At 39.3% G+C, this 22,225-nt stretch overlaps 1 protein-coding gene across 1 annotated transcript; it reads right to left on the bottom strand.

Moving 5' to 3' along the window:
• Nucleotides 1-18,969: 18,969 nt before the first annotated feature.
• Nucleotides 18,970-21,600, bottom strand: LOC122027281 (IQ domain-containing protein IQM1-like). Its single transcript, XM_042586204.1, has 10 exons — nucleotides 21,455-21,600; nucleotides 21,001-21,325; nucleotides 20,802-20,916; nucleotides 20,658-20,723; nucleotides 20,496-20,584; nucleotides 20,338-20,425; nucleotides 20,124-20,261; nucleotides 19,955-20,047; nucleotides 19,782-19,883; nucleotides 18,970-19,716 (listed from the first exon to the last, which is right to left on the bottom strand). The coding sequence occupies exons 2-10, from the start codon at nucleotides 21,294-21,296 to the stop codon at nucleotides 19,273-19,275; spliced, it is 1,431 nt and encodes a 476-aa protein (XP_042442138.1). The 5' UTR covers nucleotides 21,297-21,325; nucleotides 21,455-21,600; the 3' UTR covers nucleotides 18,970-19,272.
• Nucleotides 21,601-22,225: the final 625 nt, after the last annotated feature.

A 22,225-nucleotide genomic window follows, 5' to 3' on the forward strand; every position in this document is an offset into this window, starting at 1 on the left:
CCAGTCAAGTATCTGGTCAATCTTGACCTACTTGACTCTTCTTCACACTAATCTGGTCAAACCCTAACTAGAGGGCAATTGCTCTAGCAATCTCCCCAATCAGATGATTGCACCTGTAATCTCCATGTATTATCAGTCTCCATGTATTGTCAAATATTGAAATCTAAACAACAAGACTTAAGCTTGAGCCAATTCAAACTTAGTCAACTTGTCAACCTTGACCCAAAGGATATTGCACCAACAATATCAAGTGAGATGTTAGGACAATGAACGAAACTCAAGATGTTAATTTAGTGCATTCTTTTGAGTTTTATGTTCATCAAAACATATAATTATGTGTTTTCCAATAATTGAGAAATCTAATGTACAAGTCATGTGCATTGAGCCCAAAGACCATGGTTGGATATTGATTTTGAAAATCATTTTAAAATACTTTTGGAAAACCTTGATGAATGCTATCTTTTGATAGTAATCATCATTGAAAAGTTTGATACAAACTAGAAGAAAACATTGAAGTTTTTAAAAGTTTTCAAGTTTGTGTCAATCCTTGAAAATATGAAGTATTTTCATAGAAAATTATTTTTCCATGATAGTATATACCCTAAATAATGTCTATAACAATTTTCATGATTTTTATAATGTTGTCGAATTTTGGGGGGAGTTTATGAAATTCACTGAAATTGAATTTCAGGTTTTCAGTACTTCAATTGATCACCCGATCGATTGAGATCACTCGATCGATTAGAGAGGCTCAATCAATCGGGTGATCGATTGCGAAGCCTATTTGTTGGTGCGGGAAGCATCCGACGATCAAACCTATGTTTTGATTATGTCAAAGGGTTCAAAGTTAAGGTATTTTGTTATCTAAAATGTTAAATGAGTGTTTCAGGAAAGTCCTAACTGCGGTTAGGCAGGTGAAAACCCTAGGGGGTGGTAACCCTAGGTCCTAAGGGGTGGTAACCCTAGGTGGAGAAAAGTCCTAGCTGCGGTTAGGCAAAGGGAAAACCCTAAGGGGCGGTAACCCTAGGTCATAGGGGGTGGTAACTCTATGCGGAAAGTCTTCGTGGGTCGAGTGCTTCAGGCAAAAGTCCTAGGGGGTAACCCTAGGTGGAAAGTCCTGGTGTCGCGAACCAGGTGAAAGACTGGACCAGCCGGGAAGCGGAAGTCCAGCAGAAAGTCCGGAAGCATCGAGCATCGAGCAAAAGTTCAGTCGATCTGGAGGATCGCACTGGCAACAGATAAATCTCCTGAGTGGAGTAGGTGAGGACGCGATCCCCGTAGAGGGAACAGTAGGCGTCGGGTCGACCTAGGGTTTCCGGTTGGAAATCCGAAGTCAGACCCGGACAGTCCGGAGACTGTCATCATATTCTATTATATCCATATTATTGTTTTGTGCTAACTGTGTTTTGCAGGATATGTGTTTGGGACTAACACATTTTGCAGGACCAAAGAAGCACAACTTAGCCTCGGATGAACAGTGTCCGAGGCGCCTCCATGGAGCTTGGAGGCGCCTCTGGTGCTAAAGTGACGTGGCTGCTCAGACCCGTTGGAGGCGCCTTCGTGGTGCCCGAAGGTGCCTTGGATGCCCCATTGGAGGTGCCTTAAAGATGGATGAAGGCGCCTTCAAGGCGATAAGCGATGACTGTTCAGCGCTGATCTGCACGAGCAATTCGGAAGGGATGGAGGCGCCTTCGGAGGACTTAGAGGCGCCTTGGATACCCTCTATAAGGGGAGTTCGAGCAGCAATTCCAAATAATGAAAAACAACTTATTCCAAGTGATCCTCTTGCTGCGTGCTGCTAAATCGACGACCCGGAAGTGCTGCGACTTGACACCGACGACCCGGAGCTTTGCTTTTTCATCCATTGTTGTCGGTATAAGATTTCTGGTTTAAATTAAGTTGTAAATTGTTATACTTTTAAACCTTATCGAGCTTATAGTTGTTGTCCACGGAAAGCGATCAAGGATCGCGGGCCTTCGAGTAGGAGTCGATCTAGGCTCCGAACGAAGTAAATCCTCGTGTTCTTTCTGTTTGTTTTTCTTTATTCCACTGCGTGTTTTAACTCCGATAGTTTTACGAATCGAACGAAATAGCCACGAGCGCTATTCACCCCCCCCCCCTCTAGCGCTTCTCGATCCAACAATTGGTATCAGAGCAGGGTCGCGTTGATCTGGTGCAACCACCAATCACGCAATATTTTTTCGTGGTATTTTTTGGTTTTTCAGAGTCAATTAGAAATTAGCTTATTAGCTAAGTTCTAATTCCTTTTCGAATCGGTTTTGCTCAAAGTTGGTCAATACCACTCGAGATCGTTTCTTTTAAATTATTCCCGCACTAGTAATCCAAGACCAAGTCTTGGAATAGATTTTTTTATTTTTGTCGTGCAAGGTATCAATGGCCCAACAAGAGGGTTATAGCACTGTCCGTCCCCCGCTCTTCACTGGAGAGGACTTTAGTTACTGGAAGGGCAGAATGGAGAACTTCCTGAAGATCCAGTTCGAGACGTGGATGATCGTCAAGACTGGTTTGGATATGCCAACGGATAAAGACGATAATCCTACACCCTGCGAGGACTGGGAACCTGCATTAATCAAGAAGGTGGAGGCAAATGCCAGAGCAACTTGTACCCTCCAGTGTGGACTAACAAAGGAGGAGCTAAACCACGTCGGCCCATTCTCAAGCGCCAAGGAACTATGGGAGAAGCTGATTGAGCTTCACGAAGGGACCTCCGATACCAAAGTAAGTAAGCGAGATTTATTATTCAATAAATTGTATAACTTAAAAATGCAGGAAAATGAGACGGCAAGCCAGCTTCACGCACACATTCAGGACCTCCTAAACGGCCTTCACGCAATCGGCCAAAGAATAGAAAACCGCGACATAATAAGGTACGCACTTAGCGCTTTTCCAAGGAACACCTTGTGGGCATCCATGGTTGATGCTTACAAGGTTTCTAAGGACCTTTCTTCAATCAAATTAGACGAACTTTTTTCGGAATTAGAACTTCACGAGCAGACTAATGCACAACCAACCGAGAAGGGGGTTGCTTTGGTTGCAAGTACCAGTCGAACACGCGAACCGAGATCACGATGAAGAACTGAACCAGAGTCGGAAGAAGAACCTGATTCATACGATGAAGACGATGAGTTAACAACCGAGCTCGTGAACCTCGTAAAGAAGCTCTACAAGAAGAAGAAGGGCTTCAATAAGAGAGATCTAAAGAAGGCAGTACAATCCAAGGAGGTTCAACCAAGTTCGAAGGGTAAGTTCGAGTTTATCTGCTGCGGGTGCAACCAGAAGGGGCACATCAAGGCCAACTGCCCAAATCTGAAGGATGTAAAGAAGTGAAAGAAGAAAGCCCTGAAGGTGACGTGGGACGAATCCTCAGAAGAAGATACCGACGACGAACTCGATCAAACGAGTCTCCTCACACTGATGGCCCGGGACTAGATCGACATGTTTGAGAGCGAGAGCGAGTCGGAGGCCGAGTCCGAGCGAAGCCACGGATCCGTATCCGTTTCCGAAGGGCCAGACCCCGCTGTGAGTATCTCTAGACTTAATAACTTAGTTAATATTTATTACGAAAATAGCTAAGTCGAATCTTAAAATTAAATCACTTCTAAAGGAAGTAGCTGTCCTTAAAGAAGTGACTAACTCCGAATCTTTGACTGAACAAGTTCAGACTGGAAACTCAACCCAAGACCAAAAACTTGAAGAAGAGAATTCCAGCCTGAAAACTCAAGTCAAGGATCTGGAGAAAACACTAGAACGATTTTCTTTAGGCTCCAAGAATCTTGACCTAATTCTTGGGACACAAAGAGTCGTTTACAATAGAACTAGTCTAGGATTTAAACCAAAAAGGAAATATAAATCTTACTTATCTATTGTACAAAGAACAAATAGAAATACAGTCCAAGCATGAGTCCCCAAGTCCAAATTGATTAATCAAGTTGGACTTGGTCAATATTGGATCCCGAAGGATCAAATACACTTCATCGACAAACCATATCGAGGCTATGATCCAGGGGGAGCAAAAAGAAAAACGAACATAAATTCAAAATTCAATTAAAAATTCAATTAAAAATTCAATTTAAATCAAATAAAAAATAGAAGGAGGATCCAGAATAGCTGGCACCCCCAACCAAACTACCCGACTGGGTAACCGAACTTAATCTACCCGAAATGGGTAAACAAGAGTAAACTACCCGGCAGGGTAATTAAGGTTAGATTAGAAGGAGCTAGGTTTAACTTGACCCACGGTACTGGTGAAGTTTTTGGATGATAGTACGTTAGGGAAGTTTGGGCATCGCATGACTAGGAAGATATGGCTTCGACCTGGTGCATTTGGCCAAGTGGAACTGACCGAAGCTACCCTTAAATGGATCCTAACTAGTTAGACCAAGGTTTAGTACTAAGTTTAATGGGTAGGACTATTTGGAAAATCTCGAAGGCATGGTTACTTTAATGAGGTCCTTGTGACTCACCATAGCCCAGAAGTTTATCCAAAGAACGCCTACTTGTTGAACCCAAAGCTAAACCTGAATCTAACACAAAGTTAAACCAAACTCTTAAACTGAATCTAATTCATCTCACAAAATTATAGGATTCCCTGATTGAAAATTTAGATCGGGTGAGAAGACTAAGTAATTAAAATCAGACTAAATAATTAAAACTCCATAATTAAAACTAATTCAAAATTCAAAGTCAGACCCGGACAGTCCGGAGACTGTCATCATATTCTATTATATCCATATTGTTGTTTTGTGCTAACTGTGTTTTGCAGGATATGTGTTTGGGACTAACACATTTTGCAGGACCAAAGGAGCACAACTTAGCCTCGGATGAACAGTGTCCGAGGCGCCTCCATGGAGCTTGGAGGCGCCTCGGGTGCTAAAGTGACGTGGCTACTCAGACCCGCTGGAGGCGCCTTCGTGGTGCGCGAAGGCGCCTTGGATGCCCCATTGGAGGCGCCTTAAAGATGGATGAAGGTGCCTTCAAGGCGATAAGCGACGACTGTTCAGCGCTGATCTGCACGAGCAATTCGGAAGGGATGGAGGCGCCTTCGGAGTACTTAGAGGTGCCTTGGATACCCTTTATAAGGGGAGTTCGAGCAGCAGTTCTAAATAACGAAAAACAACTTATTCCAAGTGATCCTCTTGCTGCGTGCTACTAAATCGACGACCCGGAAGTGCTGCGACTTGACACCGACGACCCAGAGCTTCGCTTTTTCATCCATTGTTGTCGGTATAAGATTTCTGGTTTAAATTAAGCTATAAATTGTTATACTTGTAAACCTTATCAAGCTTATAGTTGTTGTCCACAGAAAGCGATCAAGGATCGCGGGCCTTCGAGTAGGAGTCGATCTAGGCTCCGAACGAAGTAAATCCTCGTGTTCTTTCTGTTTGTTTTTCTTTATTCCGCTGCGTGTTTTAACTCCGATAGTTTTATGAATCGAACGAAATAGCCACGAGCGCTATTCACCCCCCCCTCTAGTGTTTCTCGATCCAACACTATTATCACGAGCAGAAGCTCACTGGATCGATCCAACGATAGATTCACACTGCTTGAATCGATCCATTGATCGATTGAAGTGCTGATTTTGGCTGAGAAAGATAAATTTCAGCATTTTAGATCATTTTTAGTCTAGGTAACCATTTCTAATCCCTTGAAATACATTTGCACACATTTGGGGGGAGTTTTCATGATGAAACATGGATGGATTGGTTAAGGGAGACTAGGTAGAGGCTTAAGTTGAGGTTTGACTTCAATTTTAAATTTTTTTAACCTCAAAGCTTCATATTTTGGGTTTCCTAAAGATCTAGGGAGTCTAAGTCATTGTTGGTGTAATGACAAAAATTATGGACATGTCTTTAGGGGGAGTTACTCCCTAAGGACATGAAAATTTATTTTTTCATACACCTTGGAAGGTGGTCAACCTTCCTTAGAGTAAATGCTCGAGGTTGAACATTTTAAACACAATAGAGAGAGGAAATCTTCATTGTTTAGTTGTTTATGCTCGAGAGTGAGTATTGAAGGATAATAAAGAGTATGAGACCTTCATTGTTGAATTATTTAATGCTCAAGGGTGAGCTTTGAGGATAATGAAGGGTATGGGACATTCATTATCATGTTAAACACAACAAGTGGAGTTGTGAACAACGGTAAGTAACTCTTCAGGGGAAGAGTTTTTGATGTATGCCAATAGGGGGAGAATGTATGGTTTAAGTTAGGCTTTCATTACCTAAAGAGGGAGTTTGCCCTCTAGGAAAGGGGGAGAATGAAGGGAACCCTCATTCATACATTGTCATGAAAGAAGTTGAGGCTATGAGATAATTCTAACTTAAATGTATTGTCAAACATCAAAAAGGGAGAGATTGTTGGTGTAATATCCTTTGGGTCAAGGTTGACCAGGTTGACTAAGCTTGAGTTGGCTCAAGCTTAAGTCTTGTTGTTTAGGTATCAATGTTTGATAATACATGAAGATTGTAGGTGCAATCATTCGATCAGGGAGATTGCTGGAGCAATTCCCCTCTGGTATGGGTTTGACTAGATTACTGTGAAGAAGAGTCAAGTAGGTCAAGATTGACCGGATACTTGACTGGGAAGTTCTGGTGAGTAAAGCTAGGCAGTTGGAAAATCCTAGTGAATGAAGCTAGGCGAAAGACCTAGTGAGTGAAGCTAGGCAGAAGTGAAATCCTGGTGAGTGAAGGCAGGTGAAAACCCTAGTGAGTAAAGCTAGGTGAAACTCTTGGTGAGTGAAGCCAGGCAGATGGGAAGTCCTAGTAAGTGAAGCTAGGCAGATAGAAAGATCTGGTGAGTGAAGCCAAGCATGTGGAAATCTAGGCGGGTTAAGGTTGACCAGACACCTGGTGTTTGGAAGTCCAAATAGGTCAAATGATTGACCGGATACTTGACAAGAGAAAATCCAGATGGGTCAAGGGTGACCGGACATCTGGTGGAAGGAAGTTCAAGTGGGGCATAGAGGACCAGACACTTGGCATGAGATGGTAAGTCCAAGTGGATCAAGGTTGATCGGACACTTGGCGCAAAGAGAAAAAGTCTAGATGGGTCAAAAGTTGATCAAACACTTAGCAGTCGTAAGTCTAATAGGGAGTTTGCATGGAACTAGGAAGTTCGGACGTAGTAAACTTCTGAAGGCCATAATTTTTGACTCAGATATCTGAATGAGGTGATCTTGGATACGAAATGAAGCTCATTTCAAGCTCTACATATTTTTATGCTTACCAATCGATTTGGGGTTCAATCGATTGGTCAATCGATTGGTTGACATAATTTCATACAGAAATTGTCTAGATCGATTGGGTAATCTATCAAAACTTCCTCAATCGATTGGTCAATTGATTGGGAGAGTTTATAAGTGAATAGTGAGCTTCTGAATCAATTAGTTGATCGATTGAAATCTCCAATGGATCAGCCGATCGATTGGGAAGCTAGAAATCGTGCGATAAAGGCTGAATCGATCGGGCAATCGATTCAGGCGCTTTTCAGAGAGCACAGAGGTACTCTGGATCGATCAATCAATCAATCCAAAGCCTCTCCAATCGATTGAGAGTCATTCAATCAATTGGGATTCGATCGTTGCACAGGTTATAGCCGTTGGTGAGCGATTTTCTGCGCACTTCTTCGAGTTTCTTCTCCACGCGAGCACAACGACGATTTCAGAGTTTTTCTCCACTCTTACAGCCAGATCTTGAAAGCTCTTGGGGACAAGTGTAGCCACACTTCCAAGGTTCAAGAGGCAACAACAAACAACAAGTAAGCAAGAAGAAGAAGTTTTTATTTGTATCTCTTGTATTTTCCTCTTGCATGAGTTGTATTTGTTGTGTGAGTTTGTACAAGGCTTCTCCGCCTTCAGTAGTTACCGTAAAGGAGTGTTTTTATTAGTGGAGAGTGCTCGTGTGTGTGGATCCTTGGATTAGTTATCTCTTCTTGAGGTGGATACCAAGTCAATCCTTGTATTAGCATTGCATTTTTATTTTTTGTTCTTTTCGCTGCATATAATCACCAAGAAGCAAGCGAGCGCGACGAGCTATTTACCCCCTCCCCCCCTCTAGCTACAAATTGACCCTAACAGAAGGGATAGATCCCATCTACATCACTCCACATAATTCATTGCATACCCAGTGATCGACTTTATTGTCTACCTTGTTACAAATGATGTTTGCCGATACCAAAGTACACAACTCCTTATGTAGGGAACCGTAGTGACTTCAGGTCTAAGGACTATTCATACCAATAGTCACATGAGAATGTTTATAACACTCATATAACGATCCATAAAACATTCTCATGGTGGGTCATTCAGTATATATTCTTTAATATATACTCATGTGTCAACCTAATATCTCATATCCATGACTTGTAAGATTAAGTCATCCATTGACCTACATGCTAGTCTCAACGCATTAATATTGTCCTTGTATATAATGCTTGACTAAGAATAGTTAAGAGTAGTATTCTATATATATCTACAATATCTGACTATCAATTCAACTAATTGATATGCTATAGAAGATAAGAACCTACTATCCAAGGACATTATTATACTTATTAAATCAGCATTGAATTAAAATAAATATAATAATCAACTTTGTCTTTTATTAGTAATGAAATATGATACAACATGAATCCTTTACAATCATCTCATAAATTGGTACTAGGGTTAATACTAAAAGTTTCCCCTCTTTCTCCCTCTTCCTGACTCTTCCCGATGGCTGCGGCGGCTGTTAGCACGCGACTGGTGGATATTGCGGCCGCTAGCACGCGGTTGGCGGCTGTGGAGGCCGCTAGCACGCGGCTAGTGACTGTGGCAGTCGCCAGCACGCGGCTGACGACTTTGGCGGCAACCAGGAAGCAACTGACAACTATGTCGGTTGTCAATACGTTGCTGGTGACTGTTATGGCGCCTATAGCGACCACCAGTACATGGTTGGCTTCTTTGTCGGCTACCAGTGCATAGGTTGGGTAGCCAGCTGCTTGTTCCTGTTGAATTTATCCTAGCATGTCATTTTTTTTTATTAATTTTAGCTAAATTTTATTTCTGTTGTAGTTTACTGCATTTGCTGCTCTTCTCCGGTTGAACTACACATATTCAGGTATAATTACATGGTTGAATTTAGATGTAAATTAAGTTAATATTTTGATATATAACATGACATAGTCATACAGTGATTTTAGGCTACGTTTAGTTGGGTGTAATATAATCTAGCTTGTAATGTAATCAAATTTATAATGTAATGTAATGTAATGTAATCTTGATTACATTACTATGTTTGATAATGTAATGTATGTAATCTTTAATTACAAGGGTAATTATATTCTTTTGTTTGATGTCCATTATTTTTTATAAGAAATGTAATTTGTATTATTATAAAATGACAAAAATATCTTGCGATCTCTACCGATGGCTGTCGCACCTCTACCGGAGCTTGCGACAGCCATCGGCAACCAGCCACCACCACCAGCAACCGTCGGTAGCCTCCACAGGCCACCATCGTTGGCAATCGGTGACCCACCGGTAACTGGAGGTCGCTGCCGATGGTCGGCGGCGACAGCGGCTAGCGATTGCCGACGACGGTGGTGGAGGTCGGAGACGGCGACAATAGGCGACGGCCTAAGGGTATATTCAGCATTTAAATTTTGGTGAAACGGTGACCTCTTAATGTAATCGAATTATATAGTATTTGTTTTATAATCTAGATTATAAAACTTCACTACCTTTTGTAATTCAGATTACATTATATTACAAGTTTAAAATTAAACCAAATAAAATAATCAGTCTTGTAATGTAATCCTGATTACATTACAAGGCATATTACACCCTACCAAACGTAGCCTTAGTGTTGATAGATACTCCATGTTTAATATATGGAAAAACAATCTACATTTCTTTTGGTTCACTAAGTTGAATATTCAATAGAAAGTGAACGTTATGTCTAATCTAACTTATTATGTTGTTAAATGAAAATTGCTCACACTATATTATGTTTGATTACTTTATTTAAGGTTAAATTAAATTGTACAAGTTTAATAATATTTTAAATTATATTCTCATTAGGCGACAATGTCTATGAACAAAGCATGGATGTACAATCGATTACAAAATAAATTTATTAGAAATGATTTTATTGCTGAAGTAGAAGAATTTGTCAACTTTGCTAAGAGTCATCTATAATGTATAAATGGTGTTGAGTTACAGTGTCGTTGTAATCACTCCAAATGTAGAAATAAAGCCTTCTGTGATGAGGATATCATGAAAATACATATATGTAAAAATGGTTTTATGTCAAATTACTATAATTGATACTGTCACGAAGAGCCTTATTTGTATAAACCAATTGGGTCTTCTGGTGGTTCTTCATCTAGTACAACTTTTACTATGCTTGAATCATCAACTTATTATATTGGAATGCAATTAATGGTTCACGATGCAATGAATGTTGTAGTTGATTATTCCGATATCAACGAAATAACAACACCTGAATATCAGCAACTATATGAAATATTAAAGGCTAATGAAAGAAAAGTGTGGGAAGACATTCCCTCTGGTCATTCGTAATTATCGGTTACTGAAAGGTTATTGAATATGAAAGTAGAATATCATTTTTCAATAAAATGTTACGATGACATATGTCAATTGATGTCAGAGTTGTTTCCTGCTGACAAAATAATGACGAATAGTTTTTACACTACAAAGAGATTGGTTAGAGATTTATGTTTGCATGTAGAGAAGATTGATTGTTATATAAACAACTACATAATTTTTTGGAATGAAGACAGTGAACTAAGTGAATGCAAAATCTACATTCACCCTCGTTATAAGCATCGTATTCGCATACCATGGAAGAAGAAAACAAATATTGCTTAGAAAGTGATGTATTACTTCCCTTTAACTGCTAGATTTCAATACTTGTATGCATCTGTCGCTACAGCTTATCACATGATGTGGCATCATGAACATGAGCATGAAAGAGGAATTATGTGTCATCCTTGTGATTCACCTACATGGAAATATTTTGATACTGTATTTCCCTCCTTTGCAATGGAACCACGTAATATGAGATTGAGAATTTCCGTAGATGGTTTCAATCATTTGATCAGTCGAAACAACAGTATTCTATAGGACCGTTGCGGCCGGCTGGAAGGGGGGTTGTTGGATATCCTGTAAAATCAAAACAAACGAACAACCCTTCCTCGAACTCTTTAAGCTAACACTTGTAAAATAAACAAAGCAGATAAATAAAACATTAAAAAGACGAGGCACAAGATTTACTTGGTTACAACCGATGTGGTTGTTAATCCAAGGAAGGTTAAGCGCACTAGAATACTCCTTCAGGCAGAGAAGCCTCTTACAACGTTGAAGCACAGAAAACAGAAGTTTAAATACAACTCTAAAGCATACAAGCGTTGGAAATGAATTACTGGAGTTCGTTGAAAAGCTTCTGGACCAAGGCTATATTTATAGCCTTGGTTGGGGCGCCCCGAAGGGTTCCGGGTGCCCTAGGGGTGATAAAACTTTATCCCCCAACGTTCAGAACGTGTTAGACGTGTTCTGGTCAAACATCCTGGTCTGGGCGCCCGGAGGGGTTCCGGGCGCCCCGGGCTGTTTCGGGCGCTCTGGACCCCCAAGTCAACAGATGTTGACTTTTCTCCGTCGGGGTCTTTGATCCGGTTCGATCCGCCTCGGTCCGGGTCTTCTACTCCGGATCCGCTCACTTGGGTGATCTTTGCCATCCGGAAAAGGGCTCACCCGAACCCAACTTCTGGTCTTCTCGAGCAGCCTTCTGGCTTCTCGTCCCTCGGAATCACCGCGTGTTTCCTTCTCGTCCACCAACGTACTCATCCGCAGTCTTCGTCCCACGGTCGCACCCCGTGCCGACCTTCTCGCTAGCTGCGTCTCTTGCTCCCCGAGCAATCTTCCGCTCCGTCTTTCGTCCCTCGGAACCACCACACACTTTCTTCTCGTCCACCGGGGTACTCTTCCGCAGCACCTCGTCCCTCGGACGCACCGCGTGTCGTCCTTCGTGCTAGCTGCGTCTTCCGCTCGAGTTCTTGTGCTCCTACACACTTAGACACAAGGTTAGAAACACACAGGAACTAACTTAACTTGTTGATCACACCAAAACAACCTTGGGGCTCCAACAATCTCCCCCTTTTTGATGTGATCAACCCAAGTTAAGCTAGGGTCAAAAATAAATATGAAAATTAAACAACTTATATTGCAATAACGTGCAACAAGATAGAAATATTAAATTTCAAAAAAATTCCAATTTTCAATTTTTAATTTTTTACCTCCCCTAGACTTATACTTTTTCTTCTCCCCCTTTGATCACATAAAAAAATTGGGGTTGCAAAAAAAAATCTAAGGGTTGTTACTTAGAAAATTTATAAAGATCCATTTCAATGATTTTCTGGAAAATATTTCTAAGTCAAGGAAAATTTTTAAGTCAAGAAAAATTTCTAAGTCATTAAGAACTTTTTAGAAAATTTTGAGACTTTTGAAAATTTTACAATAATTTTCACAAAAGCAATATCAAAATATTAAAGAAAATTTCTAAGTTAAATATACCTTTTTGGAAAATTTCCAAGTTTTCGTTATGAAAATTAAGAGTTTTCTCAGTAGAAAACTTTATGCATAAAATTTTTTTTGGAACATGTAGAAATAATTTAAAAAAATTTCTATGCATTTATTTTTAATTTTATTTTATTTTATGCTTTTATCAGAAAGTTTTAAATTTCCATTTTAACTTATTACAATTTCTCAAATTTGAAGTAAGAAAATTTAAACATGCGAAGAATCGTATCATGTTAATATCTGTTAATAGGTTGTCGAGATATTTTAATCGACAGGCTATTTCTTTCAGCTTTAAAGTAACAAATATTAAACATGCAAGAATTTGTAATGACAAAATAATTGGTAAAACTTCATTTGACAATTTTTCTAATTTGCAAGATTCATTCGACAAAATATTTTGTAGCTTGCAAGAATCTTTTGGCAATATTTCTGATTTGCAAAATTCTTTTGACAAAATAATTTGTAATTCGCAAGAATCTTTCGTCAAAATATTTTGTAATTCGAAAAATTCTTTCGATAATATTCTTAATTTGCAAGAAGTGTTCGGCAGTTGATTTTCTAATTCGAAAAACTCTTTCAATGATTCAATTTTTAATTCGCAAAAAATTTCAGGTAATTTTTCGATTAATTGAACCAGTTGTTCAAAGGGTAGAGGTCATACCCTACTTACCTCGTCGGCCGTTGGTTCTCCCCCTGTTGAACTACTTTCTTCTGAAGACTCTCCCCCTTTCTCGATGCTCATCTCGGATGAGCTTTCTTCATCTGTAGGTGGGTCTTCCGCTATGATTGTTGTCTCGACAATTTCTTTGATCTCGGACTATTCTGTCGGTGGCTTGGTGTCTGTTGAGTCGTCGGCTTCCAAAGGTTCTTCGTGAATCTTCAAGAACTTTTCCCAAAGTTGTTTTGCACTTTTGTACTCTCCGACTCTGTTGATATCTTCATTTGGTATTACGGTTAGAATGTGAAATTCTGCCCGTCCGTTTGCCATCGATTCGTTACGTTGTTTGTTGGTCTAGAGGCGTAAATTGATTTCTTCTCCATTCGCGTTCTTCGGTTCTCATAACCAAATTTCATTATTGAAAAAATACCAAAATCAGAGTTTAGATATACCTCCATTTTTTGTTTCCAAACGGCAAACTCCCCCTCGAATGCTGGTGGGTAGTCGCTAGCTCCGACCATCGTTTTGTTGCTTCAGATGGTGGTTAGTCCTTCTGAGGGGTACTCTGCTCTGATACCACTTGTAGAACCGTTGCAGCCGGCTGGAAGGGGGGTTGTTGGATATCCTGTAAAATCAAAACAAACGAACAACCCTTCCTTGAACTCTTTAAGCTAACACTTGTAAAATAAACAAAGCAGATAAATAAAACATTAAAAAGACGAGGTACAAGATTTACTTGGTTACAACCGATGTGGTTGTTAATCCAAGGAAGGTTAAGCGCACTAGAATACTCCTTCAGGCGAAGAAGCCTCTTACAACGTTGAAGCGCAGAAAACAGAAGCTTAAATACAACTCTAAAGCATACAAGCGTTAGAAATGAATGACTGGAGTTCGTTGAAAAACTTCTAGACTAAGGTTATATTTATAGTCTTGGTCGGGGCGCCCCGAAGGGTTCCGGGTGCCCTGAGGGGGATAAAACTTTATCCCCCAACGTTCAGAATGCGTTAGACGTGTTCTGGTCAAACATCCTGGTCTGGGCGTCCGGAGGGGTTCCGGGCGCCCCGGACCCCAAGTCAACAGATGTTGACTTTTCTCTGTCGGGGCCTTTGCTCCGGTTCGGTCCGCCTCGGTCCGGGTCTTCTACTCCGGATCCGCTCACTTGGGTGATCTTTGCCATCAGGAAATGGGCTCGCTCGAACCCAACTTTTGGTCTTCTCGAGCAGCCTTCCGCTCCGGCTTCTCGTCCCTCGGAATCACCGCGTGTTTCCTTCTCGTCCACCAGCGTACTCATCCGCAATCTTCATCCCTCGGTCGCACCCCGTGCCGACCTTCTCGCTAGCTGCGTCTCTTGCTCCCCGAGCAATCTTCCGCTCCGACTTTCGTCCCTCGGAACCACCGCACGCTTCCTTCTCATCCACCGGGGTACTCTTCAGCAGCACCTCGTCCCTCGGACGCACCGCGTGTCGTCCTTCTCGCTAGCTGCATTTTCCGCTCGAGTTCCTGTGCTCCTAAGCTCCTGCACACTTAGACACAAGGTTAGAAACACACGGGACCTAACTTAACTTGTTGATCACACCAAAACAACCTTGGGGCTCCAACATATTCATCTTGGCCAGTTATATTAACACCGTACAATTTACTACTATGAATCTGCATGAAAGATGAATTTATGTTCTTTACTGTGCTTATTTCTGATCCAACCAATCCCAAAGAGAAGATAGATGTTTTCTTGCAACTGCTAATTGCCAAATTAAATGATTTATGAAATATAGGGTCGGCGATGTTACAAGTAAAATTAATTTTAGATTGCATGTTGTATTATTATGGACGATCAGTGATTTTTCAGCATACTCAATGTTGTCAGGATGGAGCATAGTTGATAAATTAATTTGTCCACACTGCATGACAGATTCTAATATATTTTCATTATCTTGCAGTGGGAAAGTATCTTGTCGGTAATATTGTTTTTTCAATATAAGGTCATTAATATGAATTAATTATAGCATATACATTAATAAATATCATGCTAACTTGTTAATTACATCTTATCAATTAATTCATTATCGATTAACACTTCCTATTTATACCTTACACTTATTATTATTTATTAATAATTGTAATTAGCTAAGATTTTATTCCATTTAATCTTATTTCCTCATAATTAGAATTAGCCAAGATTTTCTATTTAATTATATATCTCATGAAACTTAATAAACTCTTCCCTCCTCAATATTTTTCAAAAATCCTAGTCATTCTCTCATAAGTGCTTCATGCCCTTTTCTTTTCTCATCAACAATTCTATACGGTTATGCTCTCTCGCCGGTGATATTCTCAGGTAACTCCATTATTCTCCTTCGCCAATAATATTTCTTTCTCGTTCTTTTTTTTCTTTCTCGATAATAACATGAATCAGAGATTATTTTATCTATACAACGTAAAGTAAAATACTTTAGCAGAAAAAAGTTTTTCAAAATTAAAATTAATAAAATTTTATTTATATTCAACAATGTCTGAAAAAAATAAATAATTTAACAATTTATCAATAAAAAATTATCTAAATATTAGCAAGAAAACTAAATTTTATATAAAGATAATGTTTTATTTAAAAAAAAATCAAAATTTTTATAACCTTATCAATCCCAAATTCAAATGAAAAAAAGGCTTGACATTTTTTTTAAAAAATATATTAATTTTTTTTTTTTTTATCTAAGTTCTCAAGTAATCTTGAGACGACCTTTATTGGATGAGAGACAGACTAAAAACGATTAGATCGAAGCATCCATCTGGCGATAAAAGGTTAGGATGATTTTCATACAATAATTTAAATTTTATATTGACATTTTTTAACGTCGGTAGAGTTTGAACCACTGATGACACTAAAGTGCCATGTTAGTATTCACTTGTACTTTTCTATTTTACTTAGTGGCCAGTGTATCAAATTAAATCATCTCATTCGAATATTAATTGGATTATGTCTTGACCACTTACGCTAATGATTAGTAGTCATCTGAAATTTATTTCTTCGGTATTATTCTAGAGATGGATTGACGAAGACGTTAGGATAATAAAAATATTGAGACGAACAAATCACCATTTTACCACATGGATGCAAGGCCAAGATACTGAATTACTAAAAATAAGAGAGGAAGCAATTTCAACAACAGCGATTGCTCCTTTGCGCAACCAGTTTTTTTTTATTACTAGTTCAAACGATAGGTACAAATACTAATTTTAATGGATAAGAAAAAGACATTTTTAAAGGAGTTGTGAAAAAGAGATGTCTACTTTTTTTAAATCAAAACAGCTTCTCACCCAGCCTTTTATGAATGATTATTTATCTATCTAAATTTTTCTAGGGTGTAGGAATCATAAATCAATCCTACCTACTATATCTTAAAACTTGAATAGTTTATTCAAAAGATCTTCTCGGATGAACCTAATAAGTTAGCGCATAAGATATTATCATCTTAAATAATTTACTCAAATGATCATATTATCGCACAACTATTATAATATAGGTGTATAACAGTATATGATCAATAGTATATTATAATAATTATGAATCACAGTTAGAAATAATTCGAATAATAAAAATAGAGTGAGATCTGCTTTTTTTTAATGATTAATAAAAAGAATATTTGTTTATAATTTTAATAAAAATGCCTTTCTTCTAATTTTTTCCAATCCAATTTTGTTTTTCTAAAAGACATCAGCTTTTATAATGTTCTATAATTTTTTTTTCCCTTCTAAGTACTGGTAAATTCCTCTCCTGCTCATCCTAACAAATCTTGACCGATCATTTTCCAGCCTAACGCATTAGTTAAAAACTCTATTAAAGTGATGCAGGACTAATATAAAAAAAATTGAGTTTCAATATATCATAACTTTTAAATTATGTATTAAAATAAGATGATCAAATTAAAACTCATTCAAAATTATATATATATATATCTTTTCAGCTACTCGAATATTACTTTTTACTATTTTAAATAATTTTTTATTTTAAGATTCAGGCATTCTTATCTTTTCCAAAGTAAGGTTGATATTTTTAAAATTTCTATTTAATTGTTTTAGACATTACTTTTTATTATTAAATTAATTTATTTTCGATAAATCAACTGTTTCTTTTCATTTATGTATTTTCTAATGTCCTGTGTTTTCTTCCATTTTTCTCTAATTTTTATCTCCAAAAAAATCGCTACCGCTGAGGCCTAAACGGATGCTCCGTCGACTCTGAGGAGGAAGTCATAAAGTCAACACGCGCGTATGCACTGAGTGGGAGAATAAGAAAGAAGACTAAACTTGCACAATCATTCTCAATGACGTTTGTGATTAGCTCATCTACGGTGACATCTTAACACCGAAGGGTTTAAGGTCAATCATGTGCACTGACAGAGGAATAACAATGACACGTCTTAAATTAAAATAATAATAATAATAGTAGTAGGAGGTTCAAATAACATTAAATTTAGAAATTAATTTAATCCTATAAAATTTTTTCATCAACTATTAAAATAAATTAAAAAAATACTCATAATAAATGACTTAAAAACTAAAAAGCTATTATCCCTTAGTTGTAAGTTTTTTTTTTGCAAGTAGAAAACTACTTGCCATTCAGAAAAAAGATCAAGCTGAACAGAGAGCAATGTCAGTTTGACTATGATATTAAAAGATAATTATATTCAGACGTCCCTCACAATTACCGGTTAGGGAAGGGAAATGTCAGTTTAACTATAATTCATATTCTCATGGTGTTAAAAATGTGATTTCTCATGGTGTTTGAATTGAAATTAAGAGGCGCATGAGATTGATTTCTCAAGTACGGTTTTAGTTTCACATTGAGAAAATTTATGATTTTGTGATTGATTTATAATGTATTATAAGTATTAATATTGTAAATATACACATAGAGGAACTCTTTCTCAAGCGTGCCCAGGGTGTAAATTCATAACTCTGGTTACATTTAATCAAGTTGATTTGTGTTCGAGTACCATCATCTGTGCGGTTGAATGTCGAACTGATTAGGAAAAAAATTGTTCAAGCAAATGAACAAAATATGAAGGATAGAAAAAAAAAAAAAAAGAGATTCTTCCATCTTTGTAACCCAATTTTCTTCATTTCGATCGACAATTTTTTCAGTGATAATAATAAGATATTTGTTCAGTTCACTATGAACAACCTATGCTGGATTGCAACCATAGTTTCTCCATTGTATCTTGAAAAATAGATGTTCATTGTAACCTCAAAATATCACCGAATGAGACGAATCTATTTTAAGGAAATTACATCAAACATATACCTCGACATCTCTTTTTCCTGACTAGGCAACACATTCAGAATCGACAGTTGAGTGTCTTACGTCTTAACTTGACAGCACTCAACTTCCACTCAGGAGTACTCAATTGACTCTTTACTTGATGACTCAATATTAGGTGACTTGGCAGGTCGTGCACTCGGTGCCCCGACTCAACACTCGACAACTCGAGAACTCAGCTTCCCACTCGGATCTCGTGGCACTCGGGAAGCAATCAGAGCAATCTTCCTACTCACGACAATCCACTCAGACTTGAACTACAACCTTCTTACTCAGGAACACCGTTTGGATAAAGAAAACAGATTGACCTAATCAAACCTGACTAATCGCTTAAAATTATCAACTAAGCTATATTGACAGATAAATCTGAGTTAATTTTTATAATTTTAATTCAGTAAATTCTCGAACAAGCAACAATCCAATAGATTGTGGAATATTTTTCAAATTACTTCAAATACCAATCTAATTTCATGAAAAAGGATTCTCTTCCATGAAAAAAAGTTCTTTCTATTACACAAGCTGAGGGATTAGAGAAAGAAACACCTCACTTCAGAATCCTACAACTCGATGGTGAGTCGAAGGTAAAGCAAAAAGAAGATCAGGGAAAGCAAATCCTTCATCTCGATCAAACAACCAATCTACACAATCCCAAACAAAAGAATTATCGAGTTCATTCTCCATTAGTGTCACTGATATTGCACGGCTTCACTGCATCAGGGCAATGACAGGAGAGACGGTAGTGGGAGTAGGAATGCCCATGTACTGAAACCTCGGTGACAGCCTAACTTTGGGGCTTGGCCTTGGAGAAGGAATTGGAAATTTGTTCCAAATGGGTGAAGGAACCACCCTGGGAGAGAGGTTGACTTGCTCGAGGGCCTTGGACCGGAGATCGGCAGAGTAGTCACAGACACAGCTAATACGAGCACCGGTGCCGGTCGACCATTTGAACGACAAAGGCTTTCCGATCTCGAAAACCACTTCCTCACTTCCCTCCCTTGCATTGTTTTGCTCTGAAGGCTGTTCAACTTCTTTGCTCTCCACTTCATTCCTATCATTAGCCATCTCATTCACAACCTCAGTCACTGCCACTGCTATTTCAACACCATTCTTATCCTGCGTGGGGTACTCGTCGTCGTCGACGGCACACCTCTGCAAAGAAAAAGGTTAAAGAATTGATCCTTTGGATGAAAAGAAGAAAGAATTAACTAGTTCACCTTGACATCAGTGAGGTCTACATGGTTGTCCTCAAGGAAACTAATGAATTCCTTGAAGTGGTATTCTGTAGGGAGGTAATGCCCACTGTATGGCCATATAGCCTGATATTTTAACAGCTTATTAGATAATTAACAACAGATTAAGGTCACATTAACTTGGATGTCTTTCATACCTTTAGTATGCCTTCCTTTGCAACCATCCTACCAGCAGCTGATGTAGCTCCTCCAGCCAAGAAACTAGAGTGCTGAAATGTGCCTTTGTTCTTCTGCTCAGATGAACAACACCATGTCAGTAAGCTAAATAGGCATTGAACACACCATGTTTAGATCTTTTTTACATACTCGCCCGACGTATAATGTCCTCGAGGTGCTGAGAACGAATATCCACTTGGATCCTTCAGTAGTACTCAGAAGCTCCTGACTTTGTTTATACAGAAGCTTCCCCTTGTCCGCAATGACTTCATAAGCTTCTCTCTCTTTCTGCAATTTGAACCTGCTTTGTGAGATTCATTCTAATGGGGAAAGGAAAAAAAGTTTTGTTGTACAAGGAGCTTACTGGACCAAGGTAGGTAATCAACTGCTTTTGAAGCTTGCTTCTCAGGCACTTTTCGAGGTTCACTTCTCTTCCATCTCCAACATCCAACCTTCATAAGGAGAAAGCATCAGCCAAAAACCACTCGTAAACAAAAGAATTGCATGGTTCTTAGTTTGTACCAGTAGAAGAATGGCTGGGAGCTTTCACAGGCAAACCAAACATCGTAGTACAGATGCAGATTGTGACCATACCGATGCCGGGGATCGATCTGCGCAATGGAAACTAACTTCTTTGAACTCGTCTTTGAACATGGTTTACAGAGGAAACAGATGGATGCTTACAGCTTCTAGCCAGTGCTGCAATGCCAGTTTCTGGGCCTTTTCGTCTTTGGATAAACCCTTACCGACCTGAAACAGAGAATAGATTTCATTTCATGGAGTTTCTATTAGGAACAAATAAACATGGCAAGATAATTGAGAACTCACCCTAGCTAATCTGTTCTTGGCCCTCGACCATTTAGAGACTGCTGTTTCTTGCTTCTCCTCGTGAAAGAAGGAGACAGAAGTGCGCTTAAGTGATGCGAAATCCAGTGCCTTCCACCTGCAACAACAACAACAGCGACAGTAGCAAAGAAGTTCAAACAAGAAATAATCAAGTTCCTTTGATGTGAAATTGGATGCGAACCAGAGTTCCTCCACTACGACCGCGCAATCCGCCAAGTTTCTCCGGGTTCGGTATCCCTTGTAGACCTTCTGCAGGGTGGTGGCGGCGTCATCTAGCTCGCTCAAAATCCTCGGGGATGTGAACGAGGAAGCCGGCTGAGGGAGCTTCACACGGGGAACCACAAAGTTGACAGGGGTCTTGATGCGAGATGGATGCGATGCTGCAACTTCATTGTTGCTGGCTTGCTCTTGAGGTTCCCAATTCTTAAAGCTCAGTGACTTCTGAAGAACTGCCTTGCTCAGTGGGCTGGAAACCATCTCGCCTCCTGGAACTCTTCAATTCGCTACTGCAGAAAACAGAATTACCATCGCAAGGAACAAAAACAGCATCTCGGGAAGAAAAATTCAGCAGAAAAAAAAAGGGAAAGTGAAACAGGGAGGAGGAGGAAGCGATGAAGCAGAAGTTGTCGCTATACCTTCCACTCTTGCAAGCCGCAGAAGCAAGATAAATCTAATCGAGCAACCCTCCTCCTTAGTATTTATATTAATGGCAGAAAAGGACAGTAGACGACATTGGCCCAACTGCTCTACAAGTCTTCTTATATTGTTGGAAAGAGATTGGAAAGTGTGAAATATTAGTCTGCAAATTTTCCAACTTCGCCTTTGACGGGCTATGCCCAAGAGGAGAACGCACCACCTATTATCTTAACCCAAAGGATGAGCAAAGAAGAGATCGAGCTATAAGACAAGCTGGCAGCTTCATGGAAATTGCTAAGTAGATCTTGTTTTTCTTTTGATTTTGTTTTTAGTTCTCTTCGAATTGGGAGATGGTCAATTCGGTTTCATAAATCACTAGTGATACGGTGCATGTTCGTGGGGTCAGGAAGATGATGTGATTAGAAGTCAAGACCACAGGATGGTTAGAAGTCAAGGCTCTATGACTGGTCAAAAGTCAAGCTTACGTGGAGGTCAGAAATCAAGCCTCCATGGCTGGTCAGAAGTAAGGCTTACGTGGAGGTCAGAAGTTCAGCCTCCAAGGCTGGTCAGAAGTCAAGCTTACGTGGAGGTCAGAAGTCCGGTCTCCGTGGCTGGTCAGGAGTCAAGCTTACATGGCCAGGGTCCAAGTCTCAGCTGAGGGGGTGGTCAAAGGATAAGAGTATAAGTTGGATAAGGGTCAGCTCTGATAACGGTCAAGGACAAGGCCCGCTGGCCCGGTACAGCTGAGGGCTGAGCCCACAAGTCAAGGT

This window comes from Zingiber officinale, chromosome 10A, assembly GCF_018446385.1.
Source record: "Zingiber officinale cultivar Zhangliang chromosome 10A, Zo_v1.1, whole genome shotgun sequence".
NCBI classification, from domain to species: Eukaryota; Viridiplantae; Streptophyta; class Magnoliopsida; order Zingiberales; family Zingiberaceae; genus Zingiber; species Zingiber officinale.